Source organism: Cicer arietinum, chromosome 3 (assembly GCF_000331145.2).
Source record: "Cicer arietinum cultivar CDC Frontier isolate Library 1 chromosome 3, Cicar.CDCFrontier_v2.0, whole genome shotgun sequence".
Classification (NCBI taxonomy): Eukaryota; Viridiplantae; Streptophyta; class Magnoliopsida; order Fabales; family Fabaceae; genus Cicer; species Cicer arietinum.
In genome coordinates, this window is record NC_021162.2 from 58,310,926 (window position 1) to 58,331,875 (window position 20,950).

The following is a 20,950-nucleotide window of genomic DNA, read 5'->3' on the forward strand; positions in this document are numbered from 1 at the left end:
ATTATTTTTAAAGAAGTTACTAGAAACAACTTATTTTAAGCAATTTTTATAAAAAAAAATTCTTTAAAATTCTCTTTTTTTAAAAACTATAACAAACAGATGCAAAGTTTCGAGAGCGGTTGTTTTATTCAAAATGTGATTATTTTTTTTTTAATATAAAAACAACTACAACAAATAAGCTCTAATTCATGTTTGTCTTTGTGGTTTGGTGAAGGAATTAAAATTTTTCAACAAATATTATTCCATACACAAAAATCTAACTTTTATAAATAATAAGTAGAAAACTTATTTTTGCGGCGCGAAAATCTAATAGAAAGAAAACATATCATAATCATACAAACAAATTGGTATGATTAGAGCACAATCTTATAGCTATATTGTACAAAAATGAAAACACTACATTTTGGAGTGGGTAGGAAATGCAGTGGTATCAAATACTTTGAGGAAAAAACGTGTTGTTGGGATAGATAGGTTGGATTGTAATATGGTGCCAATGGTAGCAATGAGTTTCCTTTTCACTTCTTTATTTATACCCCCCATTGATATTATTTCAGCATAAGCAGCTGGTTCTTTGTTACCTTCAAATGATATTGGCACCGATGACTTCAATATCACCATCACAAACTGCTCAATTATATTCACAATACACATAAACGAAACAAGTCACAATAAAAAACTCAAAATATTTAAGGTAGGTTTTGAATGAGAGTACTTTGTATTTTTTTAAATTATTTTCTTAAATTTTGGTATAATCTTTCAAAATACTTTGAAGTTATTTTTTAATAATATTTTATAGTGTTACAAATGATATGCGATTAATGTGCTATCATGATTGAAATGTCATGTAAATGTAAATTATGTTACGTCTTTGCACTTTAAATTTGTTAAAAAAAAGTTATTTTCCAAAAATGAGTTCTCTCTTTTTTTACTAAAACAACACTTCCAAGATTTCTTCTCTTTCATAATATACTATTCTAGGATTCGGTTTATAGCAAAGGACAAGAGAAATTATGACAACATATATATGAGTGTTAGTAATTTTGCTGTGAGAATGACTAGAGCAGTTGGTAATTAGATTGCAATATTTGTTTAGTATATTAAAAAAAAACAAAAAAGCAAATGATAACAAGGGTTCAGAAGACACTTTTTAAATGATTAAAAATGGAGAGAAAAAGTCAATTGAAAATGTATTGAAATGTGTGTTTTTAAGTATTTGATAAGTTAAAAAGTTGTTCTTTTTAATATAAAATTTTTATTTTAGTTTTTTTTAACAAGGGTTTTAAGACACTTTTTAAATGATTAAAAATGGAGAGAAAAAGTCAATTGAAAATGTATTGAAATTGTGTTTTTAAGTATTTGATAAGTTAAAAAGTTGTTCTTTTTAATATAAATTTTTTATTTTTATTTTTTTTAACAAGGGTTTTAAGACATTTGTTAGTAATATTTATTAAAAAATTATATTTGATATATTATAATTTTAGATGGAAACAATGTTGACTCTAAGAATGACTTTGAGATTAATTATTCTATTTAACTTAAGAATCGGTATTTATTTATGTTATTTAAAAGTTTATTATATATTTATTTAAAAATATTTAATTAAATATTAAATAGTTTTAAATTTTATAAAAAAATTATAAAATTAATCTACTCAATAAGAAGTTACAATTTGAAATTATATTAATAAAATTTCCCATAATTTTAAAATTTATGAAATACAAAATATCATTAATTTTATTTTGTTAACATGTAAGGTGTAAGAATTATGCTTAAACCTATGTGAAAAAACTATTTTAGAAGAGATTGGTGTTGATATTAAGTGCTACCACAAAATATGATAGTGGTGTTGACCAGGGGTCCCTTCACCTGGAGGACAAAGAGGATACGGCTCCCATAACTGCGGTCTCACTTTTTCCAATGTCCTCATACTTATGCATCTTTGCTTAAATGTATGATGACGAATATATATTATCCATAAAAGAAATTACAAACATCACTGTTAAACTCACACATATAAAGTAAAATTCTTAGATTATCACAACAACAAAAATCTAATTTAACAATATTATCATTGCCATTCAACTACACCTTAAAGCCAAAAAGTGCATATTAAATACATATTTTTTTTATATAGGAAATCCTACAAAACGTGCATATTACAAACCATGATGAAAGTAATATACTAACATTTATTTATATAAAAAGTATCTGCAAAAAATATTTTTAACTATAAAATTTAATAAAAAAAAATATCTCTAAATATATTTATCATATTCTAAAAATATACCTCTAATTTAAAGTTAGAGTTAGACAAATTTATTTTAAAAAAAAATGTATTTTGAGAACATTCATACACATAATTTACTCATGTAACAATTATTTATATTTTTCAATATATGTGAGAAATGGCAAAATGAACTTATAATAAGAGATAGAAGTAATATATTTAATAGATAATGATTTTAAAGTGTTCACTTTTCAATAAAAATTTCAATAGACGACAATTTTTTTTTACAAGCAATATGACACCTGTTAGTACTAACATTTGCTACAGTATTCCATCATTGTCACAATATTTATGGCAAATGCTGATCTATATCACATTTTATGATTTTATAAAATATAAAAAATTTATTTTTGAAATTTGTTTATTCAATTTCTTAAAAGTTTAAAAATTAATTTTAAAACAATTTAATAAGTGGTCTAAAAATACGTGTAAAAAATATTGTTATATTAAGTACTGAAACTTGTGTCTGGGTTTCGCCAAGTTGTATTGTATAAAACCTAACCTGTTTGTATCGTCGAAATTGGGTACCATAATGATGAAATCACACATAGGAATGATGAAAACATCGTGTTTCCGAATTCTGAATAAATTAAATTTGTTTTATAAATGTGTTTTTAATTTTGCACTAGTAGTATTTAATTATTGTAATTAAGAGTATTTGGAAATAAATAGCCAAACAATATTGACCCAAATTAAATTAAAATAAGCTAAGCTAGAGAAATAACCAAAGAAATGAATCATTGAATAAAATCAACCAACCAAAAAATGAAGAAAAAACTTGATCTTATAATTAGTTGTGTTAACACCACCAACAAAGGATTGAGGGAAAAGAGAGAGAGAGAAAGGAGTTACCTTTTGGGGTTTTCCGATGATTGTGGAAATAGCAGTGGTTGCTTCAGAAAAGATGGGATCAGTGTTAACTCCATCTAAGTTGAGATTGGTGGTGATGTAAAGGCAAGGCATCTTCTTCTTCTTCTTCCTCTTTTTCTGTGCTTGGAGATTGGAGTTTGGACTATGTGGTACTTTCTTCAATGATTTGGAACCCAACTTTACTTGGTTTAATCTTTATTGCAACTTCCAATTCTGGTCAATTCCACTCTCGGATATGTGTGTGTAATCTTCTTACTCTTTTGTGTCTGTCTATATATAGATTTAATTAAACTTTCTATATATAGATTAAACTACTAGTAATATAATTCTTCACTTTATGAGACACTTTTAGTGCTATAAATATTTATTCAATTTCATAAAATTCATTTTTTTAAAGAATAAATTTAAAGTTGTTAAAATAAAAAAATGAATATCGAATAAATTCACATCCAAATTATTAAAATAAAATGACAAAAAATATATAAATGTGATAAAATTAAAGTATTTAAAATATTTATGTATGGAATATATCAATATTTTAAATTTGTCTCTAATTCAATGAATCTTAGTTGTTACATAGAATAACGAGTAAATCATTTAATTGATGTTAAATCCATATGACGGTCTCAAACTAGTCCATACAATTACATATATTAGAAAAAATAGAAAACGTGTGAGACGTTATCAATATAATTCTTGAATGTATCAAAATTACAAATGTATCTACAATGTATATTTTATTAGTTTTTTTATAAACTAAATTGACCAATAAAAAAATATATTTGAAGAGTAAATTGATTAACTAAAGGCATAAGTCAAAATCAAAATAATTAATATTAGACACATTTAAATATGTTTTGAAATTTTAACACATTCAAAGACTATTTTGACAAAGTCTCGTACATTAACGAGTCAAAATAGTTGTTTACTAAACAAATTATTTGAATATGTAAAAGGTTACTCACATTTGAGAAAGAGATCGTTGGAATTCAAGTATGAATGGTTACTCCCACATCAACTAGGAATTGGGGGTGCGAGAATGAGATATTCTAGTATTGATCAAGTTTAGTGTTGTGGGTGACTCACACTGGAGTGAAAAATGGTTGGAATTCAAGTATGAGTAATTAGTCTCATATCGACTAAGAATGAAGGAAATGTTTAATATATAAGAGTGATCTTGTTACACTTTCTTTGACTTCCCAACAAAGAAAAATCTTCGCAATCAATTTGGAAAAAAAAAACAAGGATCTGCGGATAGGTATATTCTTCTTCTTAGGAGATCACATGGAAGGGAGGTAAATTATTTTTTTGAAAAGAACTAAGTAACATGTCATGACTCGACTGCCTTAGGGAGTGCCTATGCAATTTCAAACAACAAATTTATAACAAACACAACTTCTAATTGATTTAATTATGTACTCAAACTCCAAATCCAATTATTGTTAATCCAATCCCCATATTTACTCCAATACTTTCTCTATTACTTGACAATTAATAAAAATTCGAGAAATGAGATTTCAAATAGTTCCCCCTAACCATAAATCATTCCAAAACGATATATGCTATCACATCTTTTTCAACTTATTTTGAACAAAGTATTCAAACCAATTATTTTCAAACTCATCAAATTTTCCAATTGATATGATATCTTGCCACCGCAAAAAAAATATTTTTTCCAATTTCAATTTCTCCCAAATTAAGAAATTTGTTCACAACCGACCCATATCTAATTGTTACTAGAGATCTTTACAAAAAAAAAGAGAATAATAATGCATGACAACATCTTATTTTTGCTTATTAGTCCACATTCTTATTTTCGTGTTTTCTTATATCTCTTGTATAAATCATTGATACCAAATAGCTTTATTCATAGAAATAACACCGTTGTGATTTTCTTATTAACTCCAACCATAAGTCTGGAGTATGAATTGCTGCCATAGGTTATTAACATTTGAAAAATACCATCATATTCAAATACAAATGAAGCTAATTAATTTATTATTATTAAAAAAAATTAGGATGACATTAACTAACTATAGGTATGATGTACCATCACATCACATTAATTATTTTAATTCTTACCAATAAAATTATAAGTGAGTGACATTGCGCCTACATTCTCAAGCGACAAATAATGGCGATGCTGACGATAAAGTGAGAGTAGTGTTTGCCAACACCTCTTTCGGTGAGCATGGTGGACCTTATATAAAACGTTTTTTCTTCTTACCCATTTTTGAATAAATGAGAATAAAATAAAAGTTTAAGATGAATAAATATTTTTTATATTTCAAGATTACGACACAAAACTACTATATATTACAATGGATAATTATGCAAAGAGTTATTGATTTCAAACTCTAATCTTAATCCAATAAAGAGTTTTGATTTCAAAATCTAATCATTATACAAACCCAAACCCATTGTTCTTGTTCAAATCGTACACCCAAAAAACAAAAATATTTAACTGTCTATTTGATTCTACGGTGATTAAAATTAATTTTGGAAAATTGATTTTAGTTAAATGTAAAGTGATTGATGTTTAGATATTTTTAAATAAAAGTGAGTAGAATAATAAATTTTAGTATAACAATTACGTTTGGATTTAAAAACTACAAATCATAACTTCAAATTAGAATAAATTATCGGGACAAAATTAAATCTGTTGAATAGCACCTAAACAAGTCTGAATCAATTGTATCCCTCCAAAATTGATTTGAGCTTAAAAATACAACCAAATATATACTAAAATTTTCCCGCCTAGTCATTTAATTTGAAATTGTAAGCTACAAATTTTGATTTTTTTAGCATTCAATACTTAGAGAACAAGTGAATAGATAAATTAATCTCTAACATTGTGAGGATTAGTCAATTTAGCCTTTGATTTTTTTCAAAATAACTTAATAGTTCTTCAATTTGCATCGCATCTATTAAACACATTCTTTCGTCAAGTCTAAACATTAAACACAATGACATATTAAATTAAATGTCAATGTGGCGATTTATATTTTCTCCACATAGTCAAAATTAAATAAATAAATGCTCAAGAATTTTAATATGAAAGTTTTTTCTCACTAGCTGTATGGAACTTATGTATTTCTTCTCCTCCCAAATCACATTTCTATAATCATGAAAGTAGAGATGATGGGAAGGGGGTTCTTTGTTTTCCAAGATTAGAAAAATCAAGTCAACAAGGAGCTCATCTTCAATTTAAACAAAGCAACACTCCTCGCGTGAAAATACTTAGATAACAAAAACCATTAGAGTAATGCATAAAACACACTCATCCTTAGATTCCTTAATACTTTTTGATTTATTTGATTTTCCTCTTAGATTGAGTTCTCTAGTTTCTAACTACTTATTCTCTTATTTTTTATTGGATTCTTCCAAATTTTCATCCTAGTTAAATTAAAAAGAAGAATAAAAATAAATAAACAAAGACAAATGAAGAAAAAAAAGTAGAATAAAAAACACCCTCAATGAATTTGGAGGTGATTGAATAGACCTGCTAAGTATTGTCTCTTTATTTTTCATTAATTGCGAAACTAGTTCTCTTATTTTAAAATTTGACTTTTGATTTGTTTATTAGATTTTTTAACTAAAAATAATAATTTGACATATTTTTTAAATAATGTATGATACAATATCATATGTAAAATTATTTAGAGGTATTATTTATTTATATATTATTAATTAAATTACAAAAATAGATAATTTCAAAAGTTGAAATCAAAATTTTTAAAATGATTTATTATAATTTTATAAGTATTAATTATTCAAAATAATCGTATCATATGTCATCTCATTTAAAGTATATTATATCATCATTTTTTAATTAAAAAATTTAATAAAAATTTCAAAACTATCATATTATAAAAAAAAAAGAAACAAATTTCACATATAAATACTAGAGGACAAATACTATAATTAACCCGATCTACTATATAGGTTAGATCATCTATTTGTAAAGAAGAAACGACAAAAAAGATGCAAACATCAAAAGATGCGGTTCAATCAAAATGACTATTGTTTTATGGTGTATAAAATTAAAAACTCAATCGCAGATTATAAAAAGATTCGAGGTGACCTTGAAGTGCAAAGTAGATTGGGGTGACTAAAATAAATCAAACGCTACATGGTTTGGCTATTTTTTTGGAATACCCTCTTTCTCAAAATTATGTACCAATCTGCCCCCTTTTGAAAACTATACACCAAAATACGGCTATTTTTTTTGAATACCCTCTTTTTTAAAATTATGTACCAATCTGCCCCATTTTAAAAACTATACACCAAAATGCTCATTTTTTTTCAAATATTTTCCCCTTCTTTTGTCACTATTTTTCATCCATATTTCGTCTTAGATATTTGAGGCTCTCTCGAATGTTTACATGCTAACAAAATTTCTTATCGTCTACGCCGAATTATACCTTCCCAACAAAGGATAGTGGCTCATATGAAGGCTTTACAACATATCATATAAAAATAGTGGGACACATAATATATCCAAATAGAATACTATTATCAACGCACTTTATAAACATTAAGGAAAAGTACCAACATAAAAATGCAGACTATTTTAGATCGTAGGCAACGGCATACAAATATTTTATTAATGTCTATATAAGTGCATACATAGTATTATTTAGATGATTTAATTAATGTCTATTTTTATTCCAACCAATATTTGATAAAACAAAAATATTGACGTCAATTAAAAATATAAAACAAAAAATATATACATTGTATTAGTGTATTTTGGTGTTTAATATATTTATTTAAAAAATGAGTATTCTTAAAAAAAAATAAAAATTCAATTTGTTTACCATTTACTCGTATCTTTGCTCCACCGTCGCTCACTCTGTTCCCGCCGGCAATGGACGATACTCCCGAACCCGAATCTCAACAGAATCATACCGAACAACCTCTCACTCTCCACACACTATCTTCCATCAGGTCCCTTCTCATCAACCCTTCAACCCCAAAACGCATCGTTTCCTCAATCTTCCAAACCCTAACTCGTTCTCCGCAACTCACTCACCACACCCTCAACCTCCTCTCCGACCTCATAACTCATCACCCTTCTCTTTCCCAACTCGCCCTTGACTCACTCCTCCGCGCCACCGAGTCCCCCACTCGCCTCGCCGTCGATTCCCTCGCAACAATTTCAGAACTGAGTTTCCCCAAAGACTTAGAACTCGACGACGGACGTTTCGTTTCACTATGTTTCGGATCCTCCGTACCTGGGCGGGTATGGATGCTGAAGAATGCGGGTTATCGGTTCAGAATCCGACCCGCATTGTTGTTCACGGTGTTGTTAGGGTTTACGAAGGATCCTTACCCTTATGTGAGAGAGGCTTCGTTGGAAGGGCTTGTTGGTTTGAGCGAGCGTGGAGAGTTTGATGACGTTAGCATGGTGAAAGGTTGTTATGAACGTGGTCTTCAGCTTCTCACTGATATGGAAGATTGCGTTAGGCTCTCTGCAGTTCGTGTTGTAAGATCAACTCTCTCACACTTTTCTGGATTGATTTTAAAATTTTCAAGTATTTAAGTTGTAATAATGATTTATGGATAAGTGCTTAATTAAGTTAGTATCCAAGGTGTGTACGTAATATTTACCAAATGATTGAAATATATTTTCTTTTACTTTTTGAAGTGAATTATATTCCCTTCAAAAGAATTCAATTCTAAAATTTTGTATTATGTTTCTTAATCACTACTAAATAGGTATATCTCTTTATTTGTTTGTTTGTTGAATGGGAGATAATAGGCATAGTATAGCTCTATTAAAATCTAAGAATAAAATGAGAAGAGTTTTAGGTTTCAACACAGACTTCATTTTCTTTCTGTTGACTTTCATTTTCAACCGGTAGCAGGTCTCATTGAAAGTATGTGATTTTATGTTACACTAAATGTTGATTTTGGTCTTAGAAAATATACTTAGAATCAAGGTATTGAACCGTGCTTCAAAACTGCAATTGTAGCTGCTTTCAAGGTTTAGAAAGTCTCGTTGCAATAGCGGTCGTGTCAGTTGTATTTGTTTGTAACTTTTCATAATATTCAGGACTGTGACGAGATCACAATTTAAAACCTTGCTTAATTTTAATGTCTGTTTAGAATGAGAAAATTACATAATTTGGTGTTATTCTCACTAGAAGTTGTGTTCTTGTTGAGTTCAGTCAATGCTGAATGATTAATATTCTGTTTTGAAGTTGCTTGTGTAAGCAAGATAGCGTATAGAGAGTTGATAGTAGTAATTGTTTGAGTGATGTGAGTTGTTGTATTTCAGGTGGCTTCATGGGGTCTGATGTTATCAGCTTCTAGTGCAGACATGAAGCCATATTGGTACAATGAAGTATTTGCTAAGGTATATTCTTTATATTGTGGGTTGCACATGGTTTTGTAATACCTTTTGGTGTTGAGTATCTGTTTGAGTTTCAGGGATTTCCGACAGTTGTTGGCTGGTCTCCTTAATATCACATAACGCATTCACTACATGTGCATGTAGCTTTGTTCTATGGCAAGAGACATGAGCATGAAGGTCAGAGTTGAAGCCTTTAATGCCCTTGCAAAGATGGAAATAGTATCTGAGGATTTTCTTATCCAAAGCTTGTCAAAGAGAGTTTTAGGAGTTGGAAAGCAAAGGGAAAGTATGGATCAGAGCACATCTGAACAATTTGCGTCGTTGGCAGCTGGTGTTGCCGGTGCACTAGTACATGGACTTGAAGATGAGTTTTTTGAGGTAAATTGTTTGTATGTATCATAGCCATATATTGCTCTTTGTTTACAGAAGGTTCATTTATAAGTTGACTGTAACTATCCGCCTTAATTTCAATACCAATTCCTTTTTAGATTATATGAAAATAATTGTGTTTCTGCTTTACCATAGGTGCGGAAGTCTGTATGCCAGTCTTTAGGTAGACTGACAATCCTCTCTATTGAGTTTGCTCGTGAAGCCTTAGACTTGTTAATGGATATGTTGAATGATGATTCAGTGGTGGTTCGATTACAAGCTTTAGAAACTATGCATCATATGGCAATCAATCGCTGTCTAAAGCTTCAGGAAAAGCACTTACACATGGTATCTTTCTCATCCTTCATTGGTCATTTTTCTCTATGTCCAGAATATAATTTTTCCAAATAATTTTTCTTCCGCTTGAAATGCAATATCCACCTCATTGTTATTGGTCAAATTATCCTTCCAGTTTGTGTATGGAGATTTAATGATTACACTCTGCTTATGTTTCTTTTCATAATTATTACTTTTATCTTATTTTCTGTGGTGGGACAAAAATTGGAAGGTGGGGTCATGTCTTTGTATGTGTAGGTTTCATGGTTAATAAGTTATGCTAGTGGTGTGATTGTTTTCCTGGAAGATGAATAGATTTACAGCTGTTTGGTTTCAAATTTTCAATACGATAAATAAGTTTTCTTACTAGATTTGTAGAATGAACTAGATCATTAGGGTTGAAAAAATTGCTTTTGGAAAAGGAAAAATGACAAATGGGGTGCATGGAGAAATTGTTTTTCATGGAAGCCAAAAAGGTGTGATTTCTGAGATGGATACAAAATTGAATGAATGATAAACAGAAATAAATGTGTTTTGGTATCTGAGAGAAGCTCAAATTAGACACAAAAAACCAATTTTTGTGACTGGTAATCAAATGTAATACCAGGGAATGTTGTCTTTTCTAAAAGCAATAAATTCCACTTAATTGCCGATTTTTTATTCTTCAACTAAAAAATGTCTTGGATGATCCTAAATTTCAGATGATTTTTTTCATCCATAAATAGAACCTAGTGAACCGCATGAAATTGTTGTTTGGATTTATTGAGATGGATTTTGGACATTGAGTGGACTTTTTTAAGTGGAATTTTTAATCTATTTTAATATATATTTATATTTATTTTGCCAAACAGGTGAAATTTTCTCTTGCTGATTCCCATAGTGGCATTACCTCTTTCCTTATCTATGTGGTGATTTGTTCTGATATTCTGTTAATATTTCATTCCTTTTGCAGTTTCTTGGTGCTCTGGTGGACAACAGTAAGGAAGTAAGATGTGCTGGAAGGAAAATACTTAAAATAGCGAAGCTTAATAATCTGGCAATGTTCAAATCATCTATTAACAGACTTCTGGAAAATTTAGACAGTTATTTGCAGGTATACTTTGTACTATGTTCCCGTCGTCTTTTATTTCTTCAAAAGACAATGTGAAATATCATGTTAATTTTTTAAAATTTCAAGATACAAGTGAGTTTCATCTACTAAAAACGCAACCTTACAAACTAAAGTTGTTATGGCATTGCTTATGAAAACATCAAAAAAAAATTTATTGGTTATTTTCATTTTGTTGGTTGAACTATTTTATTGGAAGAGAACAATAAAGTGAAAGAGTGAATGATGCCGTAGCTGAATCAAAGAAGAGATTATTAGCTTTTACAAAATAAATGTGATAGGGAAATTATTGGGCACATCCCATTTTCCTCATTTCATCCAACATATTGGTTTTGTTTCATCAATTTCATGCGTCTTGATGTTACTGTGTTTTGAAATAACAGTTATGATACTAAATACAACCACTTTTTAGCAATTCTAGATTTTTATTTCTCACCTGTGTTTAACTAAAATATGCTTTCAGGATGAAGCTGATGTATTTTCTGCTTTCTCTCATCTTGGTCGAAATCACAAGAAATTTGTAGGCATGATTGTCAGGGAAATTTTTGAAGAGGTGCGCTTGTTCAGAGTATAATATAACCTCATGAAATCTTCAATATTTTGCATGCCAATGAAACAGATATAGCTAGAGTCTTTAGAACGAGTCGTGCTGATTAATTTTTTATGTTCATTATAGGTAGATGCAGCTTTTGAAGGAAATGTTGAATTTAAAAGTGCAAGGATAGCTGCACTTTTGATCATTTCCATATCTGCTCCGCTATTGAATGAAGATGCAGGAAGTATACCACCAGTAATGTTTTCTTATGCAGTTACATTGCTGGGTAGAATTTATTGTGCTTTTAGTGATATCATGGATAGGGATACCCTTTTGGCTTACCTATGTGAGAAAAGTAGATGTACTACTGCCCTAAATATTAACCTTGGGAAAGAAGAGCAACAGTTGCCTTTTATTGAAGGTGATACTCCAAATTTTTCTAGCAATGAGACGATTGATTCCAAAATTGGATCCCAAATCATGAAGAAACCAAAAGAGCTAGCCAATTATCAGGTAGAACAACATCAGTCGGAGTATAATGAAGTTATGAATTTCAAAATTGGATCCCAAATCATGAAGGAACCAAAGGAGCTAGCCAATTATCAGGTGGAACAACATCAGTCGGAGTATAATGAAGTTATGAATTTCACAAATTACATCCTTGCAAATTTCCCTGACATGTGGCAAATGATACAGACAGGTCATACAAATGACGTGTTAAGGTCTTTGAGGTAATGAATCGTCATATTGCTTCAGTAACATTTGTGCCTCAGCATTTACTTCAATTTGCTTCATCCAATTTTATTTGAGAGTAATAGTTATGCACTGACGGTGTAAAATAACTTTAGGTATATATTGTAACCTTTTTTATAAAAAAAAACTACCACATACTCTATTTTTATTGGATGTCAGTGTAAAACTAGTTTACACTAACGGTGCATGTCATTTTTTCTCTATTTATTTTGTATATTTTGCATATAAGTACCAGATATCCGGAATTTGCTTACAGTTCCAGTTACTCAAACTTTTGCACTATAGATGTATATTTATGTGCTGAGCTTACATTGTTTATATGATACATGGATTCTGGTTATTTGGTGTCTATATTTGGCTTGAAATTTATGACGTCCTGCAAGCTTATAAACTGGTCTTGCGGTCGTTTAATTAGCATGTATGCACATCTAATATTCTCTCTTTTTTTCTAATAATTGTTCCTTTTGCTGGGATGATCTTAATGATGCAGGTGTTTGAAAGAGGAATTAGCAACTCTGAAATTTGACTCTTTGGGGTCTCATGATGCGTTGGAATTTACATTACATTATCTTCGGATAATAAAACTACTTGCAGAAGTGTGGGAGCACTTGCTACATGCAAATGGCTCGTGTTCTCATGGAATGGGAGAATTGGAATTCAAACTAGGAAAGCTTGATAGGAGGGTTAAAGAATTGATGAGTAAGTTTGTAGGTTTCTCAGCAGAACAAGAATATAACATCTTGGAGCTTATATTAATGACTTATGCCCTCAGGCTATGTAAAGTTGAAACCTGCTTTGTCAATCTTACATTCAAGAGGTTGACTTCTATATATTCATGCATTGAATCTATCCTTAAAGAAAGATCCGTTTTACCATCCAATTTTGTAGCTGAACTTGGTAAATTATTACATGAATGTCACACCGCCTCCATCAATGGATCTTCATGCAGTCCACTTCAGCTCAATCGATGTCTCAAGCTCTTCTCCTTGAAGAAGTTTGTGCTTCATGGAACAATCAGACATTTAATGGCAGAACTAAGCATTTCCAATAACGACTCTCTACATCCTTTTCCCTTTATTTCAGGACTACCAGTCAGTATACCATGTGAAATCACACTCCATAATATTTTTAGGAAGTGTAAGTTGTGGTTGAAGATGAGTTTGGATGATGGTCTAGTACAATATGTTTTTCTTGATTTGGACATATTATTAGGTTCTGGAGATGTAAGAAATTTTGTTTTTGTTGCGCCATTTTACAGAACACCGAAAGCTAATTCTTTTACATTGAAGGTTTGTATTAGCTTAGAATGTTTGTTTGAAAATGTCAGTCCAGTTCAAAGGTGTGGAGGACCAAAATATGAACTAGTACCTCTTTGTAAAGAAAAACAAGTTTATTTTTCCAAGGTTAATTAATAAAGATTAATTTTATATAGCCTTGCTAGTGAAAAAACTAGCTCTTTAAATACACATGCACTTCCTTAAAAAATAAAAAGAAAAACCCATGCACTTCCAAGTGGTCTACATCGTAAATTATGCATTAGGCTGCAATAACACATGTTTGGACATATTTAATGAAATGATAGATTTTTTTTGTTACAACAATGAAACATGGTAAACAAACTATGATGTAACAAATCTCTCAAAATTTTAGACTGAGTACAAGTTTATTTACCTTGATATTTTATAGGGCGTTCTAGATTTAAAAGACAAAATCTAAGCATGTTTTCCCTTAAAATAGTAATAATCTTATCATGTACCAACTTATGATCTTTAAAATATGGTATAAGTGCTAAATTTCTAAGACACATTGAGTATTTACTTAAAAAAAAATTATATTTACATAAACTATTTATTTACAGTATGCACCGAATGTAAGTTATTAACAAATTATTACAATAAACATTAAAAAAAAAAAGGTAGTTTAGTTTAATATAAGGTATCATTGAATTAAGTATGGGTGTTTGACAATATTTGTTTAACAATGTGATATATAGAAAAGAAGATTAAACAAATATTTTTATTATTGTAAAAAGCAACAAATTAGCTTTTGCTTCTTTCTAAAAGTCTCTTGGAAATTATCTAAATTATTTATCTAACAGCGCTTTAAAAAATAAACATAAGTCACCAAATGCAGCTCTATTTTAGAGTTTGGAAGAGGAGAGAACTTTGGGAGAAGAAGCAATAGAAATAAAGACTCTTTAACTTATTAAATGGATTATGTATTATGAAGAAAAAAATACTCCCATCTCAAAGTTCTTTCTTCTTTCCATCTCTTCCTTTTTTTTTTTGGCAAAGTCCTATCAAAAGCAGATTCAAGAATTTTGAGTAGTATATATTACTTCTGATCTTAAATGTAAGAGACAATTGAATCACGTATTTAATTAAAATTCAAAATTTATATCAAATACATCAACTTTAATTGATCCAACTATCTCTTATATTTTTAATTAAGTTGATCCAACTATGGCTTATATTTTAAATTGGAGGTAGTATAATATTTCATGATTCAAGGGTGTAGTCAAAATCCTCTCCCTTTATGTGTAGTGCGGGCTAATAGTCAAAATCATATTTTCTCTGTTTGTGGTATTTAAATTATTGAGTGCAATATAGTATGAAAAAAATACCACAAATCAAATAGGGATTGTTTGATGTAGCTAAATATCACTAGAAGGGGGTGTTGAATAGGAATTTTGCTGTTAAAAATAATTTTCAAGTGTTTTTAAAACTACCCTCTCGCTGAGGATGGTAAGTCCGAGGATGGGTTTTTCAAATCTTCAGTTTTGAATTGAGCAAAAGAGTGAGAGAAAAATATAAGGGAGACACACAATTTTATACTGGTTCACCCAAAGATGGCTACGTCCAGTCCTCACACCCTTGTGAGATTTTACTAAAGTTCAAACAGATCAACCTCACGCTGAGGATGATTACAAAATGTGTATTTTTTAGCTTCACCAAGCTTACAATCAATTTTCAAATATTTTCAAGTGTATCTCACATGGAAATTACAAAGTAATATGAGAGTGATTGATTCTAAATACCTTCTCAAGGATTTTCAAAGATATATCGTAGGATTAAAGAAAGTATGAAGTGAGGATGTGTATTGCTCTTGATAGCTTTAAGATGCTTGATCTTTTTGTGCAATTGTGTTGTGTGTCATATGATGAAGAGCTTGCTGCATTATATAGAGGTCCAAGCTCTTTGATGACCGTTGGAATTCATTACAAAAGATCTAAGGTTTTTCATCATAATTACAAAACTGTCATTCAGCTTGTTCTTGGACTGGCAGATGCCATCCTCGCGCATGCAGATCAGCTTCCTTGAAACTTGATATTGAGATGTCCTTGTCTATTCTCTTTTATCAAAGAGTGCAAGACTGTTTCTTTGACCATGTGAGCTACAACCTTTTCAAAAAACTTTAAGGACTAGGTTGATTTCAACTTTTGAGGGTGATGTTGACAAAAGAGAAAGCTACCCTCGTACATAGGACTGTCATCCTCTAGTCCGAGGATCAGATCTGCCATCAACATGTGATCTTCCATTTTTGGCTTGTTTGTTGTTGCCTTTCTTTAACTTGACTTCTTCATGTATTCATTCGTGCAAGCACAATAAATGGTTTGATTTTAGCCTTTACACATGCTTGATGGGTTGCTTTCAACTTTGCTGAACCATCCTCAGCCTAGTCTGTCATCCTCTAGACTTAGATCTGGCTATTCTTGTCTTTTTCCTTTTGGCCTTCTAACTTCTTTATTTCAAATACTTTTATTTATTCATTCTTTGACTTTGTTGTGCATTTCTTTAATGAATAAAAGCATTTGTTCTGGTGAGGACACATATTGTGCATATTTGAAGATTCAACAGCTCGCAAGGCCATCCTCGCCATTTTCCATCCTCAGATTTGAATCAGATTTGTCTTCTTTTAATAACCTATTTTCTTATATGAATACACTCAAAAGCACATATTAGTCATTAACCACAATCATAATCTTTTAAGTAATTTTGTTATCATTAAAATCATTTGAGAGATTTTGTCTCTACATTATTGTCTACACGCTTGATCAAGGTGGGGCCGTCCATGAACCTTATATTTCCTCTCAAACTCCCAAACAAACCTTAAATTTGCAATGTTCCAAATCCTAAATTCAACCCTGCAAAAGCTTTCGAGAATGAGTCTATGACAAAAATGATATAACGACATATAAGATCTAAGCCATGTAACATATTCTAAAAAAGTAATTTTGTTATTTAATAATATGAAAATTATTTTGTAGAAATTTTTAAGAAATAGAAAAGTTGTTTTGTATTTGTCTATCACAATAAAAATCATTTTTCATAAAAAAAAAATTAATTATAATGATAAACAACATTTCTTTGGAAACAACTTTTAGATTTATTTTCAATTCTCGTTTTTTCTAAAATACTATAACAAACAAATGAAAACTTTTTAAAAAAATAATTTAAAAAAAATGATTATCTTACAAAAAAAATTGGGACACACCTTAATCTTCAATTACAAGGTTGTGAAGATTTTCTATCAAGTAACAAAATGCTTAACAGAATTTGCCAATCATGAAATTTATCAATGCTACGAAAAAAATGAAGAGCAAAATTGCTTTAACATGAAACCCAAGTACAAGATTATCAACTACATGCCAGAAACTATTAAATTTGAAACCATCTCAGATTTACTATGCACTCTAAAAAAAAGAAAGATAGAACAAGTTCTGGAACAGAGAAACGCATATTTGAGAATGAAGTCATTCAAAGCGGAAATTGGTTTCATTTTTAAGTTGAATAGAAAGGAAAAAAAAAAGTCACTTGTTGCAACTTACATGTTATATTAAGTGACAAGGTCCGTATATAATTGTAAAATCATCGTTAATATCACTATTATTAATAATAATTTTCCTTTTCCCAATTTTTTTTTAAAAAAAAACTTGTCTATGCATATTAAGTTGTCGGACTAACCAAAACAATTCATATACAATGTTTCTCTTGGTAACATCATGCTCAAATTCAGCAATACTATGCACATCTTACTTCATATATCAAACAGACAAACACCTTAACAAAAACTAGAATCTATTAAACTAGCCGCAATGACACTAGAGTTAACTGCAAATCAATGCAATGTAAAGAAGCATTTGGATTCATGCATAAATTTCGCTTTATCCTTTGACTTTACAAAAGCAATAGCACGGCGAAGAGCATTTCTCTGATCACCGGACAACCTTGTCACTTGTAAGTGCAGGCAATGGCCGACATGAAACATCTTTTGACATCCAAAGATGTGTATGTTTCCTTCCAACCGTTGTCTTCCTTATAATTCTCAACCTGTGTGAATATATATATATATTATGAAATATGAATATGAGCTATGAAGTACGTATATTGACTTAGACAACAGACACGATACTGACATTGACACGTCAACTTTGATAATAATTTGAAAAAATGAATTAATTGAATATAAATATGTTTGTGTCGTGTCAGACACCAAGACACGTCTTCGATTAGAAGTGTCTGTGAGACTAATACTAAAGGTATCACCAAAGGCAAAAGAATATTGTTAACAGATTTACTTACCGTGTCTACAATAGTCTGACAACCTTTAACACCCCCGATCACATAGATGGAATCTTTGACAACAGCAGCAGCAAAATAACCCCTAGGATGATTCATTGTTTCCACCACAGTCCACGTCCCAAGACGAGGATCAAAGACTTCAACACTTGGAACCATTGTTTCTCCATCAAAACCGCCAAGCGCATACCTATGTGGTGAATGAAGAAGTTTTGAGCGAAGCATGTTTCAAATAAGAACAGAAGTTATAGAACGTTATAGAATGGGAAAGTCAAGTGTGTCTGGATAAAATTACGACACTTCTATCTTTACAAGTTTACCTTGTTAATGACCACATAAATCCATCCAAAATGTTTTCAAGTGCACTACAAATAATTACTGTCGAAAAAACTCACACTGGAAGATATATTGTTTAAAAATGTGTTTATTAAGTTACAGACGTCGAGCAAATATAAGGTTGGCTTAGTGGCTGAGACAGGAAGTTGAGCAATAAGGAATCAGCAAAATACTAACAATACTAATTACTAACATTGAGTGTTGCAAAAAAAGAAGTTAAAAAAAACGTTGCTCATCTTATGCGCCCACTTTATGACATTGAATTAGAATCAACCCAAATTATAAGATAGTATTATAGTTTATCCAAAATCTATTAGATCACTTGCCATTGGGCCACTCAAGTCATACTTCAGTTAAAATGCAAACATGAAGGGGTGATCCAAATTGATCTAAATAAAAACACAAACTAATTCAAAACAAATCAAAAACTACAAAAAGAAATTAACTTTATTAGATGTATAGGATCACCTTTTATGAAAACTATTCAAATCATATCATTTTTCAGACTTTTTTTGAAACAAAACCCAACCACATCTATAGATTTAATACTTATTTCTTTTGTTATTAGTATAAAATGTTGTATTAATCTATTATTTGTTCGTTTTAAAATTTTTCATAATTTTAGTTTAATATAATCTACTGATTTTACTATTTCATATTTTTCAAATATAGTTGATACTTTGCCTTGTAATGTTAATTTTTAGTATATTATGTGTTAATCTATATGTAATATGTTATTTGACATAATAAAAAATATAATTATGTGTTGGTAAAGACAAAATGAATCAATCCAAATTGAACTTAATAAGATCGGATTAGATTTTTTGAAGGAAGTAGTCCAAACCGAAACAAAACGAATGCAATTATAATCTTTAAATCGGATTACTTTTTACCTACAAAAATCTAAGTAGAACTACAAACACCTCTAATTATAAGGTTGTAAGAACCAAATTGGTTTAAGAACAATGAAACCTTTGATGTTTCGATGATAACAAATATAAGAGAACTATTTATCCTTTGACTTATGTTGAGGTGTGCAGGTAAGCATATTGCAATACCAAAGGAATATGGTGCTCAGTTTTTAAGTGATATGTAGTATAGATTAAGTCTGTAACAAAATAATGTATCATCTGGTAATGAATGGATAAGATATAGTGAGTCAGTTACACTCAAGATCAAGACCATCTAGTGCTTACCATATGTTGACACTATAACAAAGCACGGAACACATGATGAAACAAATTGGATCTAACATTCAGTCTGATAAGCTAATGATGCATTTGGCACATGACATCAAGACATCATTTGGCCTAGCTAAATCTTCATCTGATAAGCTCACAATACAAAGACAACATCATCATTAGCTTATCAGACTTAATGTTAGATCCAATTTGTTTCATCATGTGTTCTGTGCTTTTGGCACATGACATCAAGACATCATTTGGCCTAGCTAAATCTTAATCTGATAAGCTCACAATACAAAGACAACATCATCATTAGCTTATCAGACTGAACAAAATCACCAGAGGCAAAAGCAAAGTTGTAAGAAGACTGAGCACAAAGATCAAAGTACTTTTGAAGACTTAACCCTCTGTACAAGGCACCTTAGAAAGCAGTCATAAACATTATGTTAAAGTTCCAACGACTCTTTCACACAGCAACAACAACTACGAACATATCTCCTTAACGACTATATTATCGAAAACTTATTTAAACTCACTTTGACCTCAAGTTGAAGTTGGCGTTGATGACCACAACGAAAAAGTGGTACTTTGTCCAAAAGAGGGAAACCTTAAATAGAAAGCACAATGCAAAATACAAGTTGGATATCCTTTCATTGAGAGTAATTATCTTGTAAATTATCCAAGAAAGAAAATTGAATATCCTCTCTGTGAGAAATAATTGGAATGATATATTGAGATTGTATAGCATATCCTCTCTTAGAGTTATCAATTAATTGTGGCTTAGACCCAACTTCATTTGTAAAATGCCCACTAGTGGCAAAATATGTTTCTCAAAAGGCTTATGTTTGGGTAAGTCGTTTTCGAGTGATTGGGAAGCCTGAAGACGCTAGTACAAAATACTTGAGCCTAAAGAGGCATGACAATACTTGTGAAAGTCTGAAGATGCTTAAAGAATACTTGGAACTTAGAGAGTCAAAGCAAAGAATAGTCTAAACTTGGAGAGACAGAGGTAAGAATACTCTAAGCCTAGAGAGCCAGAGTAAAGAATGCTCTAAGCCTAAAGAGGCAGAGTAAAAAATACTTGTTGCTTGAAGAGGTTGGGATTTGTAACCAAGTCTGGTTATAGTGGATTAAGTCCTTTGAGTGAAGAAGGCAAAATCTCTATGTAAAAGGAGGACTTAGATGTAACAACAATTTGATTGAAAATTAGTATAAAAATCCCGCTATGTTTCTCT

General features: G+C 30.2%; 3 protein-coding genes across 4 annotated transcripts in view; 1 reads left to right on the top strand and 2 right to left on the bottom strand.

Annotated features, from left to right (window-relative positions):
* Positions 1-240: 240 nt before the first annotated feature.
* LOC101506823 (uncharacterized) lies at positions 241-3,435 on the bottom strand. Its single transcript, XM_004492447.4, has 2 exons — positions 3,140-3,435; positions 241-624 (listed from the first exon to the last, which is right to left on the bottom strand). Exons 1-2 carry the CDS (start codon positions 3,248-3,250, stop codon positions 397-399), a joined length of 339 nt encoding a protein of 112 aa, XP_004492504.1. The 5' UTR covers positions 3,251-3,435; the 3' UTR covers positions 241-396.
* Positions 3,436-7,927: 4,492 nt separating this feature from the next.
* LOC101490361 (protein SIEL) lies at positions 7,928-14,047 on the top strand. The gene is made up of 8 exons (XM_004492564.4): positions 7,928-8,645; positions 9,441-9,518; positions 9,660-9,893; positions 10,041-10,232; positions 11,173-11,313; positions 11,792-11,881; positions 12,005-12,594; positions 13,107-14,047. The coding sequence occupies exons 1-8, from the start codon at positions 8,028-8,030 to the stop codon at positions 14,026-14,028; spliced, it is 2,865 nt and encodes a 954-aa protein (XP_004492621.1). The 5' UTR covers positions 7,928-8,027; the 3' UTR covers positions 14,029-14,047.
* A 3,426-nt stretch (positions 14,048-17,473) lies between these two features.
* LOC101507160 (uncharacterized) overlaps positions 17,474-20,950 on the bottom strand; it is a 12,328-nt gene continuing 8,851 nt past the window's right edge. For both annotated transcript variants that reach the window (XM_004492449.4, XM_004492448.4), the window contains exons 10-11: positions 18,199-18,385; positions 17,474-17,946 (exon numbers count right to left, since the gene is read on the bottom strand). In XM_004492449.4, the coding sequence (XP_004492506.1) occupies positions 17,848-17,946; positions 18,199-18,385 (286 nt within the window). In that variant the 3' untranslated portion in view covers positions 17,474-17,847. The remainder of the gene's footprint in view (positions 17,947-18,198; positions 18,386-20,950) is intronic.

What these genes read in the sequence shown, in the direction of transcription:
- LOC101506823 (XM_004492447.4), bottom strand. Translation starts at nt 3,250, where the DNA reads ATGCCTTGCCTTTACATCACCACCAATCTCAACTTAGATGGAGTTAAC. An exon ending in TCATCGGAAAACCCCAAAAG is followed by an intron (nt 625 to 3,139) that starts GTAACTCCTTTC and finishes ATAATTGAGCAG; the next exon opens with TTTGTGATGGTGATATTGAA.
- LOC101490361 (XM_004492564.4), top strand. Translation starts at nt 8,028, where the DNA reads ATGGACGATACTCCCGAACCCGAATCTCAACAGAATCATACCGAACAA. An exon ending in GGCTCTCTGCAGTTCGTGTT is followed by an intron (nt 8,646 to 9,440) that starts GTAAGATCAACT and finishes GTTGTATTTCAG; the next exon opens with GTGGCTTCATGGGGTCTGAT. An exon ending in TCAGGGAAATTTTTGAAGAG is followed by an intron (nt 11,882 to 12,004) that starts GTGCGCTTGTTC and finishes TGTTCATTATAG; the next exon opens with GTAGATGCAGCTTTTGAAGG.